This window comes from Numida meleagris, chromosome 1 (genome assembly GCF_002078875.1).
Source record: "Numida meleagris isolate 19003 breed g44 Domestic line chromosome 1, NumMel1.0, whole genome shotgun sequence".
In the NCBI taxonomy this organism is placed as follows: domain Eukaryota; kingdom Metazoa; phylum Chordata; class Aves; order Galliformes; family Numididae; genus Numida; species Numida meleagris.
The window spans coordinates 35,931,008-35,950,326 of NC_034409.1; the positions used below are offsets into that span (position 1 = coordinate 35,931,008).

General features: G+C 44.6%; 2 protein-coding genes across 4 annotated transcripts; one reads left to right on the forward strand and one right to left on the reverse strand.

Annotated features, from left to right (window-relative positions):
* Positions 1,468 to 13,598, forward strand: CCT2 (chaperonin containing TCP1 subunit 2). 3 transcript variants are annotated; one of them, XM_021385144.1, is made up of 16 exons: positions 1,468 to 1,743; positions 2,316 to 2,390; positions 2,825 to 2,890; positions 3,760 to 3,871; positions 4,330 to 4,406; positions 5,227 to 5,339; positions 6,276 to 6,478; positions 6,647 to 6,747; positions 6,833 to 6,960; positions 8,661 to 8,764; positions 10,241 to 10,360; positions 10,959 to 11,087; positions 11,182 to 11,285; positions 11,517 to 11,616; positions 12,514 to 12,655; positions 13,282 to 13,598. In XM_021385144.1, exons 1-16 carry the CDS (start codon positions 1,483 to 1,485, stop codon positions 13,310 to 13,312), a joined length of 1,866 nt encoding a protein of 621 aa, XP_021240819.1. In that variant the 5' UTR covers positions 1,468 to 1,482; the 3' UTR covers positions 13,313 to 13,598. The 3 variants fall into 3 exon arrangements, with proteins under 3 accessions (XP_021240819.1, XP_021240820.1, XP_021240821.1); XM_021385145.1 differs by lacking the exon at positions 1,468 to 1,743 and adding an exon at positions 1,963 to 2,155; XM_021385146.1 differs by lacking the exon at positions 1,468 to 1,743 and adding an exon at positions 1,963 to 2,129.
* LRRC10 (leucine rich repeat containing 10) lies at positions 15,348 to 17,023 on the reverse strand. The gene has a single exon (XM_021384336.1). It carries the CDS (start codon positions 16,535 to 16,537, stop codon positions 15,701 to 15,703), a length of 837 nt encoding a protein of 278 aa, XP_021240011.1. The 5' UTR covers positions 16,538 to 17,023; the 3' UTR covers positions 15,348 to 15,700.

Consider the following 19,319-nt stretch of genomic DNA (forward strand, 5'->3'; position numbering starts at 1 on the left):
CTCTGGGCAACCTCGTCCAGTGCCTCACCACTCTTATTGTGAAAAACTTCCTTATATCCAATTGAAATCTCCCCTCTGTTAGTCTGAAACCATTTCCCCTCATCCTATCACAAGAGACCCTGCTAGTCTGTCCCCTTCTTTCTTACAGCCCCCCTTTAGATACTGAAAGGCTGCTCTCAGGTCTCCCCAGAGCCTTCTGATATTTGACCAGCTGGTGAGGTGTCAGGAGCACAAGTCTTACGGGAAGTAGCTAGGGGACTGGGATTGTTCAGTCTGGAGGAAGCTCTAGGGAGACCTTATCCTTCTCTACAACCCTCTGAAAGGAGGTTGTATTGAGGTGGGGGTTGGCCTCATCTCTCAGGTAACAGTCATAGGACAAGAGGTAATGGTCTAAGTTACACCAGGTGAGGTTCAGGTTGGATATTAGCCAGAATTTCTTCTCAGAAGGAGTGGTGAAGCACTGGAACAGGCTGCCCAGGGAGGTGGTAGTCACTGTCCCTGGAGGTGTTCAAGAAATGTGGAGATGTGGCACTGACGGACATGGTTAGTGGGCACGGTGGTAGTGGGTTGGTGGTTGGAACTGATGATTCAACATGAGCTGTCAATGTGCACTTGCAGCCCAGAAGGCCAATCATATCCTGGGTTATATGAAGAGAATGTGACCAGCAAGTCAAGGGAGGAAATTCTGCCTCTCTACTCTGCTCTCATGAGACCCCAGCTGGAGTACCGCGTCCAGTTCTGGAGCCCAAAGCACAAAGACATGGAACTGTTGGAGCAGGTCCAGAGGAGGGCCACGAAGATGATCAGAGGGCTGGAGCACTTCCCCTACAAGGACAGGCTGAGAGAGCTGGGGCTCTTCTGCCTGGAGAAGAGAAGGCTCCGAGGAGACCTCACAGCAGCCTTCCAGTACCTGAAGGGGCCTACAGGAAAGCTGGGGAGGGACTTTTTATAAGGGTGGGTAGTGACAGGACGAGGGGAAATGGCTTTAAACTGGAAGAAGGTAGATTTAGACTAGATATTAGGAAGAAATTCTTTACTATGAGGGTGGTGAGACACTGGAACAGGTTGCCCAGAGAGGTTGTGGATGCCCTCTCCCTGGAAGCATTCAAGGCCAGGCTGGATGGGGCTGTGAGCAATCTGGTCTAGAGGAAGGAGACCCTGCCTATAGCAGGGGGGTTGGAACTAGATGATCTGAAAGGTTCCTTCCAACCCAAACCGTTCTATGATTCTACCATCTTTGTGGTCTTTTCCAGCCTTAATGATTCTACTAACGATGCTATGATTCCAGGTGACAGGCTTTCTGTAAGCAGAAAAAGCAATAGAACCGGGCTTAGGTGGGCATTGGCACGGCTGTACTTCCCAGAGAACAGGCAGCAGAACTTCAGATGCCATACGGCAACAGGACCGTGCCGAGAGGGACCGCGCAGGACTGCCTCCCGGGTCTAATTCTGCTCGCTTTTAATGGGCGATGCGGGTGATACAATGACACAAGCCTGCGGTCGGCTGCCAAGCTCACAGGAGGCCAGCCTCAGGCATACGACGGAATTAAAATGGGGCAGCCCCGCCCAATGCAGCGGGTGTTCCCGCGTTGCTCCCTCCCGCTGCGGGGCTGACTACAGCTCCCAGAGCCCCGCGCGGCGCCGTCGCTTCCTCCGACGGCACTTCCGCCGGGCGCTGGTGCGGTGGCGGCGGTGTGCGCTCTCGTCCGGTACCGGAGGCGGCTGGAGATCCCGCGGCAGCATGGTGAGCGGCGGGCGGCCCCGCGCCGTGCCCGCGGCGCTTCCACCCGAGGGGGAGAGGGGAAGGGGGCGGCGCGGGGGTTGAGGGGGCCCGCGTGGGCCGTGGGGGAGGGGGTTGGGCCTGGAAGGTTCCAGAGCGCGCACGAGGCGCGCCCGTTAGGCCGCGGGCGGGACCCGGCGCCGGGTGGGTACCGCTGGGGGGGGGGGGGTGGGGGGGGGGCGCTCACCCCGAGGGGCTGTGCCGGGCCGGCCCTGCGGAGCGGGCGGGCGGCGGCCCGCTTCTGGCCGTGTAAATTCGGGGAAGCCGTCGCAGTCTCTTCCAGCAAATGCAGTCTATCTCGTCGTCCCTTCGCCACATAATTCACGTAATCTCGCAGTTAAGAGATGGCGGTATGGATTTCCAACGAGTAATCAAGGTCTATTCAGGATTAATGTAGTTGTTATCAAAACCAAACGTGTCACAGGAATTATTTCAGCAATAAAACTATTGTTTAGATTGTTAGCGTCGGGGATTTGTTCTTAAAATGCAGTGTTTTGTGAAAGCTACAGAAGTATTTTCTGCCCGTGCCGTTGTAGGCATCCATTTCCCTTGCTCCCGTCAACATTTTCAAGGCAGGTGCAGATGAAGAGAAGGCAGAAACAGCTCGGTTGGTAAGTACATTCTCTAAGATAAACTGGTGATGCTCTGAATAATTATAGTCCTTCTTTTAAATTTAAATTTACCATCAGTTTGTAGTGATGTAGAGCTTCATCTGTCTCTTATTGTCTTTTGTTGCAGAAGGTAGAAGTGTTTTGTGTATATCGTTAAGAGTTTCTCTGTATCTCAGCGTAGAAGGTTCATGTTCCATGGAAGTCTTCTTTTGGTTCTGATACGTGGTTTTATGCTTACTGCAAAAAATTAAGCACGTTTCATCTGATTATTGAAATGTAGCACTTAAGAAACTTGGAACCAGATTCTGCTGAAAGGAGTTTCTCTATAGAAGAGCTTGGTTAAGATGTCCCCTTGGAAGTTATAGCCTAGCATTTACTTATTCTTTTAAAGTAGAACTACAGAATTTTCTAAGGCATATCTGCTTTCATTGCAGTCCTCCTTTGTTGGTGCAATTGCTATTGGTGACCTGGTCAAAAGCACTCTGGGACCTAAGGGCATGGTAAGATAGCTGCAAGTTCTCAGTGGTCATACCTGTTAATCTGTGACTTTGACCCATGCAAGTGGGTCATGGAGTGCAAGATCTTGCACATGGGTCAAGGCAATCCCAAACATGAATACAGACTGGGCAGTGAGTGGATAGAAAGCAGCCCTGTGGAGGAGGACTTGGGTAGATTGTTGGATGAAAAGCTGAATATGAGCCAGCAACATGTGCTTGCAGTCCAGAAAGCCAACTGTATCCTGGGCTGTATCAAAAGAAGTGTAACCACCAGAGAGAGGAGGGCATCTTCCCCCTGTTCTCCTCTCTTATCCAGTACTCTGTCCAGGTCTGGGATGCCCAGCACAAGAAAGGCATGGAGCGATTGGAGTGGGTCCAGCAGAGGTCACAAGGATGATGGGAGTGCTTTTCTTATGGAGACAGGCTGAAGGAGCTGGGCTTGTTGAACCTGGAGAAAAGAAGGCTCCAGGGAGACCTCAGTGCAGCCTTCCAGTACCTGAATAGGGGACTACGGGAAGGCTGGGAAGGGACTCTTTATCAAGGAGCATAGTGACAGGACAAGGGATAATGGCTTTACACTGAAAGAGGGCACGTTTAAATTAGGTGTAAGGAAGAAATTCTTCACTGTGAGGATAAAGAGGCACTGGCACAGGCTGCCCAGAGAAGCTGTGGGTGCTCCATCCGTGGAGGTGCTCAAGGCCAGGTTGGATGAGGCCCTGGGCAGCCTGAGGTGGTGGGTGGCCCCCAGCCCATGACGGGGGGTTGGAAGTGGGTGGGCTTTAAGGTCCCTTCCAACTCAAACCATTGCATGATAATTTAGTTTTAATAGTTACTGTTCTTTTTCAAACTGTTCCAATTCTTGTATTGTGTAGGACAAGATTCTCCTAAGTACTGGGAGAGATAGCACGGTGACAGTGACCAATGATGGTGCAACCATCCTGAAAGCTATTGGAGTTGACAACCCAGCCGCCAAGGTCTTGGTTGGTGAGTTCATAACAATTTGTCATTGTCGTTCTTGGACTTTCTTCATTTGCAACTTTCTTACGTAGTTTTAACTTGTTCATAGAGAAGTATTCTACACAGTGTGAAAAACTGACGTATTCTGTGATAGATATTGCACATCTGTACCTGAGAGCATCTGTCTGGCCTTACTTTGTTTTGATGATATCTTTAGGCGCAGGTTGAGAGAGGGGTGGCTCTTGACCACTGACAGGCTAGAATAAGGTCTGTGTTGCAAATGAAGATGGGGAATTTGAGGGATGCTGCATTTAATTTGCATCTCAGGTTTTTCTGTGGCTTATAGTTTATCAGCCTCTTTATCTGGCAGTAGAATTCTTTTTTCTTCCTTAACGTAATGTGAGATAAAAATGCTCTTGATTATAGCTGCTAGGATTGATCAAGGTGTTCCGAATCAAATCATTAATGCAGTGGCTTTCTTTTAGATATGTCAAAGGTTCAAGATGATGAAGTTGGTGATGGAACTACATCTGTCACAGTGTTGGCAGCTGAGTTACTGAGGGTGATGTATTAACATTTTTAGATGTTTTTATATAGGCCATGTAGTCCTGTGATATCAATAGAAGGTGTATTATTGATGCTTATGAAGAGGGCTCCCAAAGGATAGGAATATTCTGCCCCATTGCCATTAAATTGATAGGAAAAAAGCTTTAGATATGATTTTCATATATTTTTAAATTTTAATTTTGGTCCTTTGAAAACCTTTTCCACAATGTTAGGGAGGGGGAAAAACAACCTTGTCAGATTCTGTTGTTGTGTGCACAAGACCTGAATTCATAACATTCCTTTAAATGCTGCATATTGAAGATTACCTAACTCTAAATCTGAAATCGCTGTGAAATGAGTCTTAGAAGTGAAGAACTCAAGCTGTACCAGGGGGTCTAATGATCATAGTTCCTCGATCTGAGATCAGGAGCATCTGAGAAATGGTGCATCAGCTTGCTGACTTCCTTGCAGAAGGGAGTTTGAGGGTGTTCCTTGCTGTCCTCTGGGCCCCCTCTACACCTTAAGTTACAGATTTAAGTGAACCAGGAACTGATGTGCAACTCTCAAGTGAGAGTCTGCTATTTTGATGCATCTGGTTGCTCTTCGTATTAGAAGACCATATTAGTTTTGTTACTTAATTCCAAGGGCAGATCGTATTTGCCTAGATTGGAGGAGGAGGGGGGTGTCTAGAATGTTCTCCCTCTCTTAGGTCTTTAGTTCTTGTGCTCTTACTGGCATTCAGAATTTTCAGACTACTCAGAAGTATCTCTTCTAGCTAATGTAAATGTCTTGTGTTTAAAAAAAAAAAAAGCTAATGATTAATTTTATTCAAATAGGAGGCAGAATTACTGATTTCAAAGAAGATTCATCCTCAGACCATCATTGCAGGTTGGAGGGCTGCCACAAAAGCTTCGAGAGAGGCACTCTTGAAAGCAGCTGTGGATCATGGGTTAGTAATTTAGAGTTGCAGTAGCTCTTTATAAACTATTTGAGATTAAAACTTATCTGTGAGAACTATGTAACTCTGGGAAATTTTTTGCTGTCTTTTAAACGGAATAAATGAACTCAACAGTTGAGGGGGAAAAGAAAGACTACTTTTGAGTTAGGCAAGCTGTAGAAGCTCTGTAATGTTATTTACAGTTACTTGTGATATTCAGAAACAGAAAATTAACTCTAATTTTCTCCGTAAGAAGTCAAAGTAGTTATTTCAGATTTCTTACTCTGTCTGTATTCTTTACATGACAGCACAGGCTTTTCCAAGTGAGTGCGAAGTTTTTGTTTGTAATCGGTCCAAACTATTCTTGTAGTGAAATTACACATTGTAGAATCCCAATTCAGTATTGAGGTGCAAATAGTACAAGGACAGTGAAATAGGAGTTGTTTTAAAGCCTTGCTATGGAAGAAGAGAAGAAGCACCGATCTCTAGTTATCTATTCTCAAGAAACTGTGGAGAAGCAGTTTCTGGTATTTGACAAAGTTGTGCAATTTCTTGTTCTGCCAGGGGCCAGGGTAGGTTTAACTGTTTTAGATATTATGTAGCCAAAAATCTGGGATGCCATCATGACGTACAGGCTGCTGATAGAATATGTGCTATCATGGTGTCTGATCAAAATAGCAAAACGCAGGTAAGTCATTGTAAGACTGAACTGATTTTGTTAATTTTGTTGTCGTTACTTTTGTTGAACCAGTGCTTTGTAAAAATGAGGCTACATTTAATTAAAACCAGCTTCAAAGAACTACTTCACCTGTGGCTTCTCCGATTTCAAAATGAGTATGGATCTTATTTCTGCTTGGTGTTTTGAGATACCATGATAGTGGTAGTCTAGAGACAGTTAAGACTGTCAGATCGAGACCTTCTGACATAGCTGTACTGCCTTTATTGCAGTGACGATGAAGTGAAGTTCCGTGAAGACTTGATGAACATTGCAGGAACGACTCTTTCATCAAAATTACTTACTCATCATAAAGATCACTTTGTCAAGCTAGCTGTAGAAGCTGTCCTTAGATTGAAAGGTTCTGGAAACTTGGAGGCTATCCACATCATTAAGAAGCTTGGTGGAAGTTTGGCTGATTCTTACTTAGATGAAGGTAAGTGTTTTTACCTTCATCTTGTGCTTAAGAAATGAAACTGTTAAAAGTTATATATCGCTATGGTAATACTGAATTGTAAAGTATAAGATATTTATTCTTGCAATAATATAAATGGTCCGTTGTCCTTTCTTAATTTGAAATTCTTAAAATCTTTTATTACTACAGGCTTTTTGCTTGACAAGAAGATTGGTGTAAACCAGCCGAAAAGAATTGAAAATGCAAAGATTCTTATTGCAAATACTGGTATGGATACAGATAAGATTAAGGTATGTGATGGAACTGCTGTTTTGAAACAGTGTTTTCATAAACAATTAAATGTTCAGGCTGAATTCCCTGTTTTCTTTAATTTAGATTTTTGGCTCTCGCGTTAGAGTGGACTCTACAGCAAAGGTTGCAGAAATAGAACAGGCGGAAAAGGAAAAAATGAAGGAGAAAGTAGACCGTATTCTTAAGCATGGAATAAACTGCTTTATTAACAGGTATGTTCTCTTGGAAAAGGGATAGAGTTTATAATACAGAGTAGTGAGGTTTTAATACGGTATGTGTATAAATAATACTGTTTATGCCCATATCTGTAAAACTAGTTGATATCACCTAATGCTTAATTGATTCGCTTCAGTGAGGCTAGTGTTGTTTTCATTGCACCCCCCCATGTGCCGTACACCCTTGTCCTGCTGCTTGGCTCTTCTGTAAGTAGGGATCCATGTCTAAGCCCAAGTAATCTAAGTAGTGTTGCTATGGTTTTATAGTAACAGATTTGTTTAGTTATGTAATAACCACTGACAGATCTATGAATCTCAGTCTTTTCATCTGTGTCACGTTTCACGTACGCTGTGTTCTAGTGTAGGCAAAATGAGTGGTCTGTCCAGTAAACGTGGTACAGATGTATAGAGTCCTATAGTGGACTGATGGAAGAATACTTGAAGGTAATGCAGAAAGAATTCTCAGCTTCATAGCTGCTAAGCAGTATGCCTGTAAAACAGGTGGTGGTTGCCCTGAGAAGTTCAAGTAGTGGTCAGTCATTGTAGCCAGGCTAATGATATTCAAGTTAATAGTCATTCTAACTTTGATTTATTCACTGATACAATTGATTTCTGCTTGCAGCCATGTTGTAGATCTCATCCACATCTGATACGTTTGCCACTTCAATACCACTGAGGAGATGTGTGATGGGTCAAGGCAATACTGATCTAGAGTAGGAGGAATCTTCTCAGTACATAATCAGCAATGCTGACTGTCTCTTCGGAAGATACGTTATAAGTATCTATTTTCGCAGAGGTGACATCTCCTAGCTTCTGCATTTCTACTGTTTTCAGTCTCTAATTTGGAAGGGAAAAATAATTTGGTTGTTGACCCTATTTTGGAGAGAGGAGAGTATGTATAAGTAAAGAAGCACATACTTTTCTCTGTAGTCTTCTGTGTATGTTAGAAGACAGGCCGTGTATTGTTCCCACAGAGTTGTGTACTGTTTGGATTTTGCCTTAGTAAGGAATTAAGGAGAATCTTTTACATGTTGTTCTAGTGCACCCTGCTGTAGAATTGGCAACTAAACTTCTATAAGGCACCTAGAATCAAAGGACTTGGAATTTAAAGCATTGATAGTGTGTCTTCAGAGGCAGCGTATTCAGAACTATAGTAGTTTGAAATTTTTTGGGGGTAGCTTTTCTTTCCTGTCATTGATTGTTTGCTTCTGTGTGAGTGTAACTTTGGGTGGCCAGTGCTCACATTTAGTGAGCTGGGGGTCGGCCTCTTCTCTCTTGTAACTAGTGACAGGACGAGGGGGAATGGCCTCAAGTTGCGCCAGGGGAGATTTAGGCTGGACGTTAGGAAATACTACTTTTCTGAAAGAGTGGTCAGGCGCTGGAATGGGCTGCCCAGGGAGGTGGTGGAGTCACCATCCCTGGAGGTGTTCAAGAAACATTTAGGTATAGCGTTGAGAGACATGGTTTAGTGGGGTTATTGGTGGTAGGTGGATGGTTGGACTGGACGATCTTGTAGGTCTTTTCCAACCTAGCTAGTTCTATGATTCTATGATTAGGGCTGTTCTTGTTGCTTTCAGCAATCTACATCCATACTGCTAAGAATTGGCTGTCCTTTGTTACTCTGGTAAATCTGGTATAATTGTGTAAAAGGTTTGTTCTTTCTGTAATGGGAAGCTGTGCTTTTGCTTGAATTGTAGACAGCTGATCTACAACTACCCTGAACAGCTGTTTGGGGCTGCTGGCGTCATGGCTATTGAACATGCAGACTTTGCTGGTGTGGAGCGTCTGGCTCTTGTTACAGGTATGTAGGCTGCCTTACTGCACGGCACTTGGAGGGCCACATTATTTGTTTGATCTTCAGCAAGTGTCAATGGTTGATTACCTGGCTTTTACTTTCTTTCAACTATTAAGGAGATCTGTGAATGTGAAAAGTACTTAGCATAAGCTTTATTTTACACAGCTTGCATACAAATGTGTATGGAGGGCTGTGAAATTAACCGCAAGTAACTTTAAAACTAAGTTGTGGATTTATCAACAGTCAGTGTGCTTCCAATAGCAGATAATTCAGTTTCTGTTTTCAGTATAACATTTCACTTGTAAAATGATTGATTCTGAATCCTTCCTTCGTAATGATTTAAACATGTTTTCTCTACCAACTGTGAACAGAGGGTGATGATACAAACCGAAAAACATTACTTAGCCAGTTCATATTCCTCTTCTGTATTTTAAAAATACTTTCAAATTAAGCCCCTGCTTGATGAACATTAGAAAAGCTTATTTTGTAGGGAAAAGATACCTTAGCAATGGATAGTGCAGGATAAGTCCACAAATTAATACCACCTTGTTATAAATGTCTGTTTGACTGTAATAACAGAAGAGAGTAAAGGGTCATCTTATGTTAAAAATGTGGGCCTGAGTCATCAGCTTGAGGTAGACTTCAAATAACATGTACAGTCTGGGTGTTTTAGTCGTGGTCAGTCATCAGGAAAATGGAGAGTTTGTTTTGCAGAGAGAAAAGTTACTGTCTGGTTTAGTGCATCAGAACTAAAACTGCAGTTGCATGCAGCTGTCTGTAGGCACCTTGACACAGTCAGGTGCTTCATTGGGAAGCTTTGTTCTGGAAGAAATTCAGATTTTGTAGGCAGAACAAGTGGACAGTGATGGATGACCACACTGGATCAAATCGTAGAGTATAAACACGTACTGTACTGCAGATCTCATCTTTCCTTGTAGCTACAACTAAAGCAATGCTGTGAACTGATGTGGGATAATAGAATGTACATAGTGAATGAATGCACATAAATGATTTCCTAGTGGGAAAGTTCTAGCAAAGTGCTAGAGCACTATTTCATTCAGAAACATTCTGGTCTTTGTAGTATTTGTGATACGAGAGTTTACCGATGGTGAGCACAAGTTTCAAAGCAACAAATGTGAGGTAAGATTTTATAAGCATGTAATGAGTGAATAACACAAAAACTTCAAACAGATGCACGTTTTAAGAGACTGCATGTTGTTATCTGCCAGTATTATCTGTGCAGAACTCAAAAACTGTACAGCTATTGTAGTTCTTTCGACACAAAACACTGATGTCTTAAGGGTTTATCAACATCAGTAGAAGGCTTCTGGTACATATACTGACATCAGAAAAATTTGGCTTCTCAGTATTGTTATCTTGAATTTATTCTTACGCAATTACATGGATTTTTTTTTCTTTCCTTTTTGGGTCTTGGCTAGAACTGAGGATGCTTTTTGACTTTATATAATCTTACATTTGTAGGTGGTGAAATTGCATCAACCTTTGATCACCCTGAGCTAGTAAAGCTAGGAAGTTGCAAGCTTATTGAAGAAGTCATGATTGGAGAAGATAAACTCATTCATTTCTCTGGTGTGGCAATGGGTGAGTGTCTTAACAGGGATGGCACGTTGAGATATTTGTTTTAACTCTGTGCTAGCACCGTTCGGTTACCAGGATGGTAGAGCTATATAGTGACTTACCTAACTGTTTTTCTGAAAGCCTTGCTCTTCATAAAAACATGATTCCTGCAAAAATACCATCTTCATGGTTGAAAACTGTTAACTTACGTAATACTAAACATTTACATAAGCACTTGCGAGGATGGTATCCAAAATTTCTACTTTGGGTGATTAAATTGATGAGAGAAGTAGCGGTCTGTTGTACTTCAAGACATGGGTAGCTTGTTCTAATAAACTTCCAGGTGCTTGTTTTGAGATAAAAGATTCACTTTCTGTTGAATTAGCAAAGATATTTGGAACAATTCACTGATGAAGGCACTAGTGTAGTGCACGTCATTTCAATCTGTCTGTGAAATGTCATCACTCTTCCCCTTTTCCTCTCTACATATCGATCTCGTGTAGAACTGCAGTGATAGCGAAACCATTTCAAATGCTTTGTGATACTGTTGTCTTCTGTCATGTTAACACCCTCTTCTGACTGGTGTGTTTGTTTTAAATCTTCCTGCGTTTGAACTTCATAGGTGAAGCCTGTACCATAGTTCTGCGTGGAGCAACACAGCAAATTCTAGATGAAGCTGAGAGGTCTCTGCATGATGCTCTCTGTGTTCTCGCCCAGACTGTGAAAGACACTAGAACTGTTTATGGTGGAGGTGATTATTAAATTCTTTATCCTATGGACATGATACACATTTCATATTACTGTTCAACTCACGTATAAAACACTTGTGTGTCTTCAATGTACAGGTTGTTCAGAGATGCTGATGGCTAATGCTGTTGCAGAACTTGCCATCAGAACACCTGGCAAAGAATCTGTTGCAATGGAGTCCTTTGCTAAGGCTTTACGAATGGTAAGTTTGTTTAATCAGAGTGCTGGGTTAGTAGATGTAAAGTTTCAGGAGCTCATTGGTTTACTGACTTTTTCTAATTTCTGATCAGTGTAACAGATAATCTGCTGTGTTCTTGATTAGTCGCTCTTCTTGAAACTGAATAGCCAAATAGCAGTGTCAAAGTATATTTTTGATGTTTACTAGGAATCAGTCTGTGTGCTAATTAAAACCAACCTGTGTTTATCTGCTTAGATCCCAACAATAATAGCTGATAATGCTGGCTATGACAGTGCAGATCTGGTTGCTCAGCTCAGAGCTGCTCACAGTGAAGGGAAGACAACCTACGGACTTGGTAAAGAGCTTGATATTACTTCTGTTCTTGGATTGGTGTTTGAGTGGAGGGGGGGGGTAGCCTTACTGAGCTTGTTTGTCACTAATAAATTCACCTGGAAGAACTGAGTATATTGATTCCACAGTATATGCCTGCCATCTGTATTCTTTTGAAGTCTGTTGTGCGGTGGCATTCCTGTTACTCTAGAGATCTTCTTGGATTAATTCTGTTTTCTTGGAGATAGAAACCCCCATGGATCTAAGTTCAAGTTCTTAATTTTTGATATGGTGATGGCTCTGTGTCAGTGCCTTGATTCAGCTACTGCTCTGATAATAAAGGTCAAGTAACGTCAGAAGGGGATGGTAAACTTGTTCATAAACTGACTGGAACCATATGTTGCTGTAGTCAAAAAGTCTGTAATTTATTGCTGCTGATAAAAGCAATTACGATAAAAATTTACTACTTCAAGTTCAAATATTACGCTATGCCTATGTGGTTTAAATCGTAGATGCATTTCATATCAAATGCAGTTTGCAGGATGTACTTGAGCTTTTACTTGCTTATGTTACAGAACAGAGCGATGTAGATGACTGCTTATTCTGTTTGCTTTGCACTGAACACGGCCACACGGTTACATTCCTTTGTTCTACCAGGCTTTTCATGCTAGAGTGAATAAGAAGAGCAGTGATTTAAAATAAATAAGTAATTGGAGAGGAATTTTGAACTTAAGGGAGGAACCTTGATGTCAGTTATTTTATTTAATACTTCCCCAACTATCAGTATGGTTCATTTAAGCAGGAGATAAACTTACTGGGTAGTTAGCTTCTGGTAATTTCCTTTCAAGTAAGCAAGGGAAGAAAAAAAAAAGGAAAAAAAAACCACAAAAACCAACACTTCTTAACCTGTGTTTGCTTTCAGATATGAAAGAGGGTATCATTGGAGACATGGCAGCGCTGGGAGTAACAGAAAGTTTCCAAGTCAAGAGACAGGTTTTGCTGAGTGCGGCTGAAGCAGCAGAAATGATTCTTCGTGTAGATGACATTATTAAAGCAGCACCAAGGTATGACTGGGATGTCTGCATTGAGCATAAAGTAATTTCCTTCCATGGAAGAGTAACCGCAGAAAAGGTCTCGTTCTTAAACTGTTTTATTTGAAGTGGAGTCTGACATCTGACATGCCAACGCTTGTTTTATATGAATTTTTTTGTATGAGCAATATGAACAGGCCTTTTGAGCCATCAGTGCACTCAAAATAGTGTTCCTGAGAAATGCCTGGTTAATCTGAAAACCCCATCTACTCATGTGCCACTTAGAGTACTAATACATCTGCAGAAGTGGCTGACCAAAATGGAAGGGACTTTTCTTTTAGAATGTGTTAAATGCACAGCTGCTTCTGAAATAGAATCTGCTGCTAAAACAAAAGAATGTTCTGTTACAAAGCACGGGAAATCTTGCTTCTAGGCAGATTATCCTGCCGCTACAGGGTAGTTTGCACTGTTTTATGAATCACAGTTCTTTCTTACCGTGGTCAAAGCTTGTGTGTTATCACAAAAGGCAGTACCATCTCAAAGCCGTGAGATGAAACTAGCACTGAATGCAAAATATCAGTTGAAAAATGAAGGCAGGTAGGGGCAGGCTGGTCAACCTCGGCATGGGGGAAAACTTTGATTTTTCTTTTTCTCCTCAGAAAACGCGTACCAGACCATCGCCCATGTTAAACTTCTCCTGGTACCTGAGACTGCGTGGACCAGATCTCACTTAGTAATTTTTTTTAATGACTTAGTTTTCGTGAGGTTATGGAACAGAAGCTAAAGATGAGCAGCTCCATCAACAGTGGCAAGAAGAAACCGTCTTCAGCTTATTTTAAATTATTTCAGTTTATGTGTGTTGTGGCTAAGATTCACTTCCACATAAAACATGGGCTTTATACACCCTACAGCTTCTGTTCCTTTCCATGTTCCACTTAAGATACACAGAAATAAAAAATAAAAATAAAAAAAATCAGTGTGGTGTTGGTCTTGGTGTTTCATTAGGCAAGTCACAGCGTACATCTTCACTCACTCTTATTTGCCTACTTCAAAGTAGCTTAAGTTAGCACTAGTGCTGTCCTCCCACGGTGGTGTGTGTACCTTCATTGCATTCTCCTTTAGGTTGAATTGTTCATTTTTTTTCATAAGCAATTTATTCCAGTCCTGGCTGCGTAGGCTTGGAATCGGGATCCTAGAAATAGGCTCTGAAGTTGTTACCCTTTTCTAGTGCTACTGGAGTAGCATTTGTTTTCTGATGCTTAGAAGAAGACACAAAGCTGAAGAGGAATTTTAGCCAATGCCCGTAATAGTAACTTAAATCACACTGCAGCTTTCTGCACTGCAAATTTAATGTAGGATGCTTCAGAAGGTGTTAGTTGGGAAGAAACATCAACATGCTGAACTGAGTAGTCTGTGTGTGTGTGTGTGTGTGTGTGTGTGTTAGGTTTTAGACACAGGCTTGCTGCCTTGGCAAATATCTATTATTAAGTTAGTAGGGCAGTTGGTGGGAAATGTGCCGTGCTGCGCTGCTTTCCCTTTTCTCTTCCCCCTTCAAGCCTGTTTCTGTTGGGAACTAAATGTTCCTTCCTATTCCAGTAGCTGGTGCAAAGGTAATACGTTTCCTTGTTGGACTAGTGCCTTTATCAGGAGCTGAAGCAGCAATGAAGTCTGTGATTCCTGCAGCAGGTCTCACGTAGGTTTTGATGGTGATTCTGAGCAGAGACGAGCGGCGGCGCCCTGCCTGCGTGGCAGCCTGCAGAAAGGAGCTGGCTGGGCTCGGTGACCCATCTGGCCCTTCCCGGAGTAACGCAGCACCTTGGCAAATGACAGGGGATGTCTGCCAAAGCAGGAAGATTAATTTGAAAACAGGAAAGTATCTATCTGTGCAAATGGTTTTTCTTCCTGAAATGAAGACTATCTACTTGCAGAATGCTCCTCTAAATCAATATAGACTTCACATTACCACAGTGATAGTGCTGCCTTAACAATGTTAAACACAAGCCTTCAAGAAGCAGGTGAAAGCACATTTTCTCCCACCACCCCCAATAAACAGAGTGCCAAGGTAGTTTTGTAGGAAACAAAACATTGGATGTTGAGTTAAAGCCCCAAATTCTTGTCCTGTTTGTAAAAAGAAATAGCTTGTTGGAAAAAGTTTAGGAAAGGAGTGGGGAAAGGGAGGGTTCAGTTAGTTATAAAGTAAGATAGCTCAATGAGACTCTGGAACGCTTTATTTAATTTAGTGAATATAGCAAGTACACTATGTGGGTGCCAGCCAGATCTAAATGCAGACTTCATTTAACAAGCCAGCAAGTGTGACCAGAGTCTATATATTTTCAGAAAATTTTTCAAGAATGACGTTAAGCAGGCACAAACCGGCACTGGCTCCAAGCTTGTAGGGTTGGCCAGCTGTTACTGCTGCCTGCTGCGCTGGGAAGGTGGCTCTGACCACGGGGGAGATGTGGAGAGGGACGTGGCCGCGCTGTCACTGAGGGCTGCCCACCCTGAGGTAGAGAGCTGTCTTCCAGTAAACTGAATACGCAGTGCTGTGGAATCAAAAGATAAAAATGTCACGTCACGTTGAACCACGTCTCTGTTCTGTGCTATACAATCAAAGCGTTTTGCTGCACTTCAGAAAATAGAAGTTCTGTGCGTTTCCAAGGGAATCTGACGAGGTCTGAGTTTGGCCAGCTGGAGCCATTCCCAGCTGGTCAGTCAGTAAGCTTGCCTCAGCTACAGCTCCCATGTGAGCCTGGAGAGGTGGGCTCCCAGTCCTCTGGTTCCACATGCACGGCTCCCTCTGCTGCAGCTGTGGTTCTCCTGTTTTAGCCAGGGCTTTGGTTTTCTTTGCTATTGCATCAAACCTCGGCACACGCAGCTGCCACTAAGGCAGACCTTACAGGCACAAGAACCAGCAGAACCGCACCCAGCCACCCTCACCATCATTCTAACCGCTACTTGGCAACGACAAAACTGGAGTGGTCACAGATCTTCCGGGAAGAAGACGGCAGCTGTAAGAACAGAGCTCTCTGCTGCATGTTGCTTCCTCTGTCGTGCTGTGGGGCTGTGGACCGGCAGCAATTAGCAGGCCTCGGCTTCTGGCTCAGCTTTGATGGCAGGCAGTGGCAACGGTCTCTCACTGAGCGAGATTTCAATCACAGCCCCAGAGCGCTTGCGGGGCTCAGGGCTCTCCTCCGACCACCTCCCCACCCTGCGTACCCCCTTGGCCACCTTGGGGGCATTGCGGCAGGGGTTGTGGTCGTAGATCACCAGCTTGAGGCCGGGCAGGTGGGCCAGGCTGGGGAAGAAGCGGATGGCGTTGCGGTCCACGTCAATCACCTCCAGAGAAGGCATGTGCAGGAGCACAGAGGGGAACTCGGCCAGTAAGTTGCCTGAGAGCCAGATGGAACGCAGCTCGCGCAGGCTCCGCAGGCGGGTGGGCAGTGTGCGCAGCGCGTTGGAACCGGCGTGCAGTGTCTTGAGCAAGCTGAGTTCACACACCACCTCAGGCAGCTGCTGCAGGTAGTTGGACTCGATCCAGAGGGTCCTGAGGTTCTGCAGGAGCCGCAGCTCGAGAGGCAGGCTGCAGAGCTTATTGTTGCCCAGGTAGAGGATGCAGAGCTGCTTCAGTGCGCACACGGCCAGCGGCAGTGCCCTGAAGTTGTTGAAGTCCAGCGCCAGAATCTGCAGGTTCTGCAGCTGCTCCAGCTCAGGAGGGAGGTGCGTCAGGTTGTTGTTGCTCAGGTACAACTTGACCAGTTCCCTGAAGGAGCAGATGTGCAGGGGCAGCCTCCGCAGCTGCCTGCTGCTCAGGTCCACCATTTTGTCCACAGGCATCTCCTCCAGGTCCTCCAGGAGGTACTTCTGGCACTCATCGGAGGGCACAAAAGCAACAATGGCTTTCAGGCTGTTGCCCATCTCGGGTCCTTCTTTGTTCGGAGTCTGAGGTCTGGGGCCGGCCTTGGCTTCTTCCCACTGTGTGCTGGCCTGCTGGTAACTCCGTCTGCCCAATATAAGGCTCTGTTTACATGGCACCAGCCACTAATCTCAAGAGCTCTGAAATGTTCCTGATAACGGAACGAGTGTTTGGTGATGGTTGCAGACATGGTGACCAGCAGTGCAGGCCTCCTCCTGCCCCACAGTGCTTGCCGCCCCTCAGCTCCCCGGGAGCCATCCTCCTCCCCGGCCTGCACACTGCCCCTGTCCTCCGGTTGTGTCCAAACTGCCGCTTCGATGCCCCCTCACTGCGCTGTGGCAGTGTGGTCTGTGTGGCTGGCACGGTGCTGGGGATTGGCTGCAGAAAGGAAGCACTACGGAAGACTGAATTTTTCAACTACAAAGTTTAGCTTTAATTAAATTTTCAGTGGAAATGTTGGCTGTGATCGAATTGCTGTTTGAAATACCTGTCAGGACTTGACCGACTTTGCAGACAAGTGGCACTTTTATGGACTTGCCTTGCAAGGTGCCAAGTACACAGTTGAACAGCGTAACCTGCCACCCAGTACTTATCTGGAACCTTTCACACAAATCCTTGGCAAACTGCTATCTTTAGCTGCTCCAGTGTTTATGTTCGAATGTAGCCACATTTACTATAGCCCCTGGCACCCTGAGCTGTGCAGGGCCTTCTCATTGGGTTCTGCTTTGCATCTTGCCTGAATCCCAGCTGCATACATACGATCACAGCCGGCCGAGGCTGCTCCCCTGCCACCTTCCGACTGTGTGACAGCCATCCCTGGTCTGAGGCCTGATGGGAAACTGCTGTGTGTGTGAGTACACCAGGCCATGGCAGTGCTGTACCTCCGAGAGCTGTGTCAGGAGGGGAAGCAGCCTGCCTGGCAGCTCTCTGCAGCCCAGCACTGCCATTTTCCACATTTACCCTGCTTCAGGGAGGCTATTTCCTTCAGGCAACCTGCAGTCACTTTCTGGGAGTCAGGAGCTACATAACCCACAGATGTGAGTGCCGGGAGCCACATATCCTTGGAAAAGCAAAAGGCAGAGCAAACAGGAGGTTCAGAAAAAGGCAATATCAAACAGTTAGGTGGCCTCACAGTCTGCGTTTGGATCTGGTGATACAGAGATCTCTGATCATCTGCTTTTAAATGTACAGCAGCTCATAGATATGAGTATAGGGTGTTTTCTGGGGTCTGCGCCGCACAGAAGCAATGGCACAAGGTGTATGAAGGTTTGCAGGAGCGCAGCAGAGAGGGCAGCTGGGGATGGAGAGCAGTGAGTACTACAGCCTGACGCCATAGCACAGGCGTGGGGCTGAGGAGCCAGGCGGAACGTGGAGCTAGGGAACAAAAGGTCCTTGTATGGCCACCTGCTCCACGGCGGCTGCAAGGAGCAAAGGCGTTTGGTACAAATACTGCAGGCTGAGGGGTAGAATTCACACCCATAAAAAAGACACGTCCCATAGGCAAATCCCCTCAGAGACCTGCTGGTCACATGGCATAGCAGCCTATAGATGACAAGTTGTCAATAATGTGGTTTTGGTATAGTTTTCTTAATAAGCCATATGGAGAGAAATAACTTTGCAATATATGTTATGTCTATAGACACGTCTATGTAGATGTATTTTTCTACTTGAATTATTTCTACTTAATTAATCTTTTAAGCTTCAGGAAACTATTTCTTTGGGATTTTCTGCATTGTAGATTAATCATTATTCCGGCTTATCAAAAAAAGTCACAGTGACCTTTTATTGCTGCATTTTGTACCTCTGTTGGCTTCAGTGAAGGTCTGTTTGGAACACAATGTGAGATGAGAGTGGTTGGGAAAAATAACCTTCATGTTGTGGGATAATAAATGTCTGCATTTGCAATAAAATGAATGATCCTGGACCTTCTGTGAATCAGTGACTCAGTGGAGGACATGAGGCAGAGATGGTCTCCTCTGCAAACCTGCTGCAGAGCTCTGGAAGTCACTTTGTGTCTTCGGAGCTGCTCCTGATGCCCTACAACACGGGCATTAGTGACTGCCCAGAAGCATTCATGGCATTTGAGGAAAAGTTCAAGCGATAAAGGTGCTCAGCACAAACGTTGCCTTGCTCCTGTCAAAGTGACAGTGCTGCAGCAGAGGGCATGGCATTGGCTCTGCTGTACATGGAGGGTCTGGAGGGGCTGTGTGAGCAGTGCTGCTGCTTTCTGAGAGCCCTACATTGTTAACTTTAAGGCTCTCATCCCTCTCTTTGGTCAGCCTGATGTATTAAAGAAAGAGGCTCTAAGGAACAGGTTTGAGAAATGCCATCACTAAATGCTGCACTTTATTTGATACACATTTATTTTAAATCTATGGCTGGCATTTAGATCCATTCTTTGCTCACAAATGTTGTATATTTGTTCTTTTTTCTTCATTGAAACATCACTCTTAGAGCAAGTGATGACTTACCTTATCTTGGCCTGGTTTTGCCATTCATTCTTTGTCATGCACTTTCACATTCCAAAGGCTCAAAAAGTCCCATAAGGAAGCAGGCTGGGTGCTAAGCCCCCTCCCAGGGGGCTGGTGGGCTGCTCTTTGCTGTCCATCACATCACTCTCTTTTTAATATCATTGCTTTCCTGCCAGCCTGAAGTGAGCTCTAGGGCCAGGTGGAGTGGGAGCAGCCAAGAACAGTGGGGAAATCAGTCCAAGAGATCTGCTCTGAATGCGCACAGCAGAGCCCCGGATCAAAGCAGCCTTAGCTGAGAAAACCACTGGCTGTT

Bases quoted from the DNA above. Each gene is read 5' to 3' on its own strand.
- CCT2 (XM_021385144.1), top strand. From the start codon at position 1,483: ATGACACAAGCCTGCGGTCGGCTGCCAAGCTCACAGGAGGCCAGCCTC. The intron at 8,765-10,240 runs GTATGTAGGCTG...TTACATTTGTAG, and splicing joins GCGTCTGGCTCTTGTTACAG to GTGGTGAAATTGCATCAACC. The intron at 11,088-11,181 runs GTGATTATTAAA...TTCAATGTACAG, and splicing joins TAGAACTGTTTATGGTGGAG to GTTGTTCAGAGATGCTGATG.
- LRRC10 (XM_021384336.1), bottom strand. From the start codon at position 16,537: ATGGGCAACAGCCTGAAAGCCATTGTTGCTTTTGTGCCCTCCGATGAG.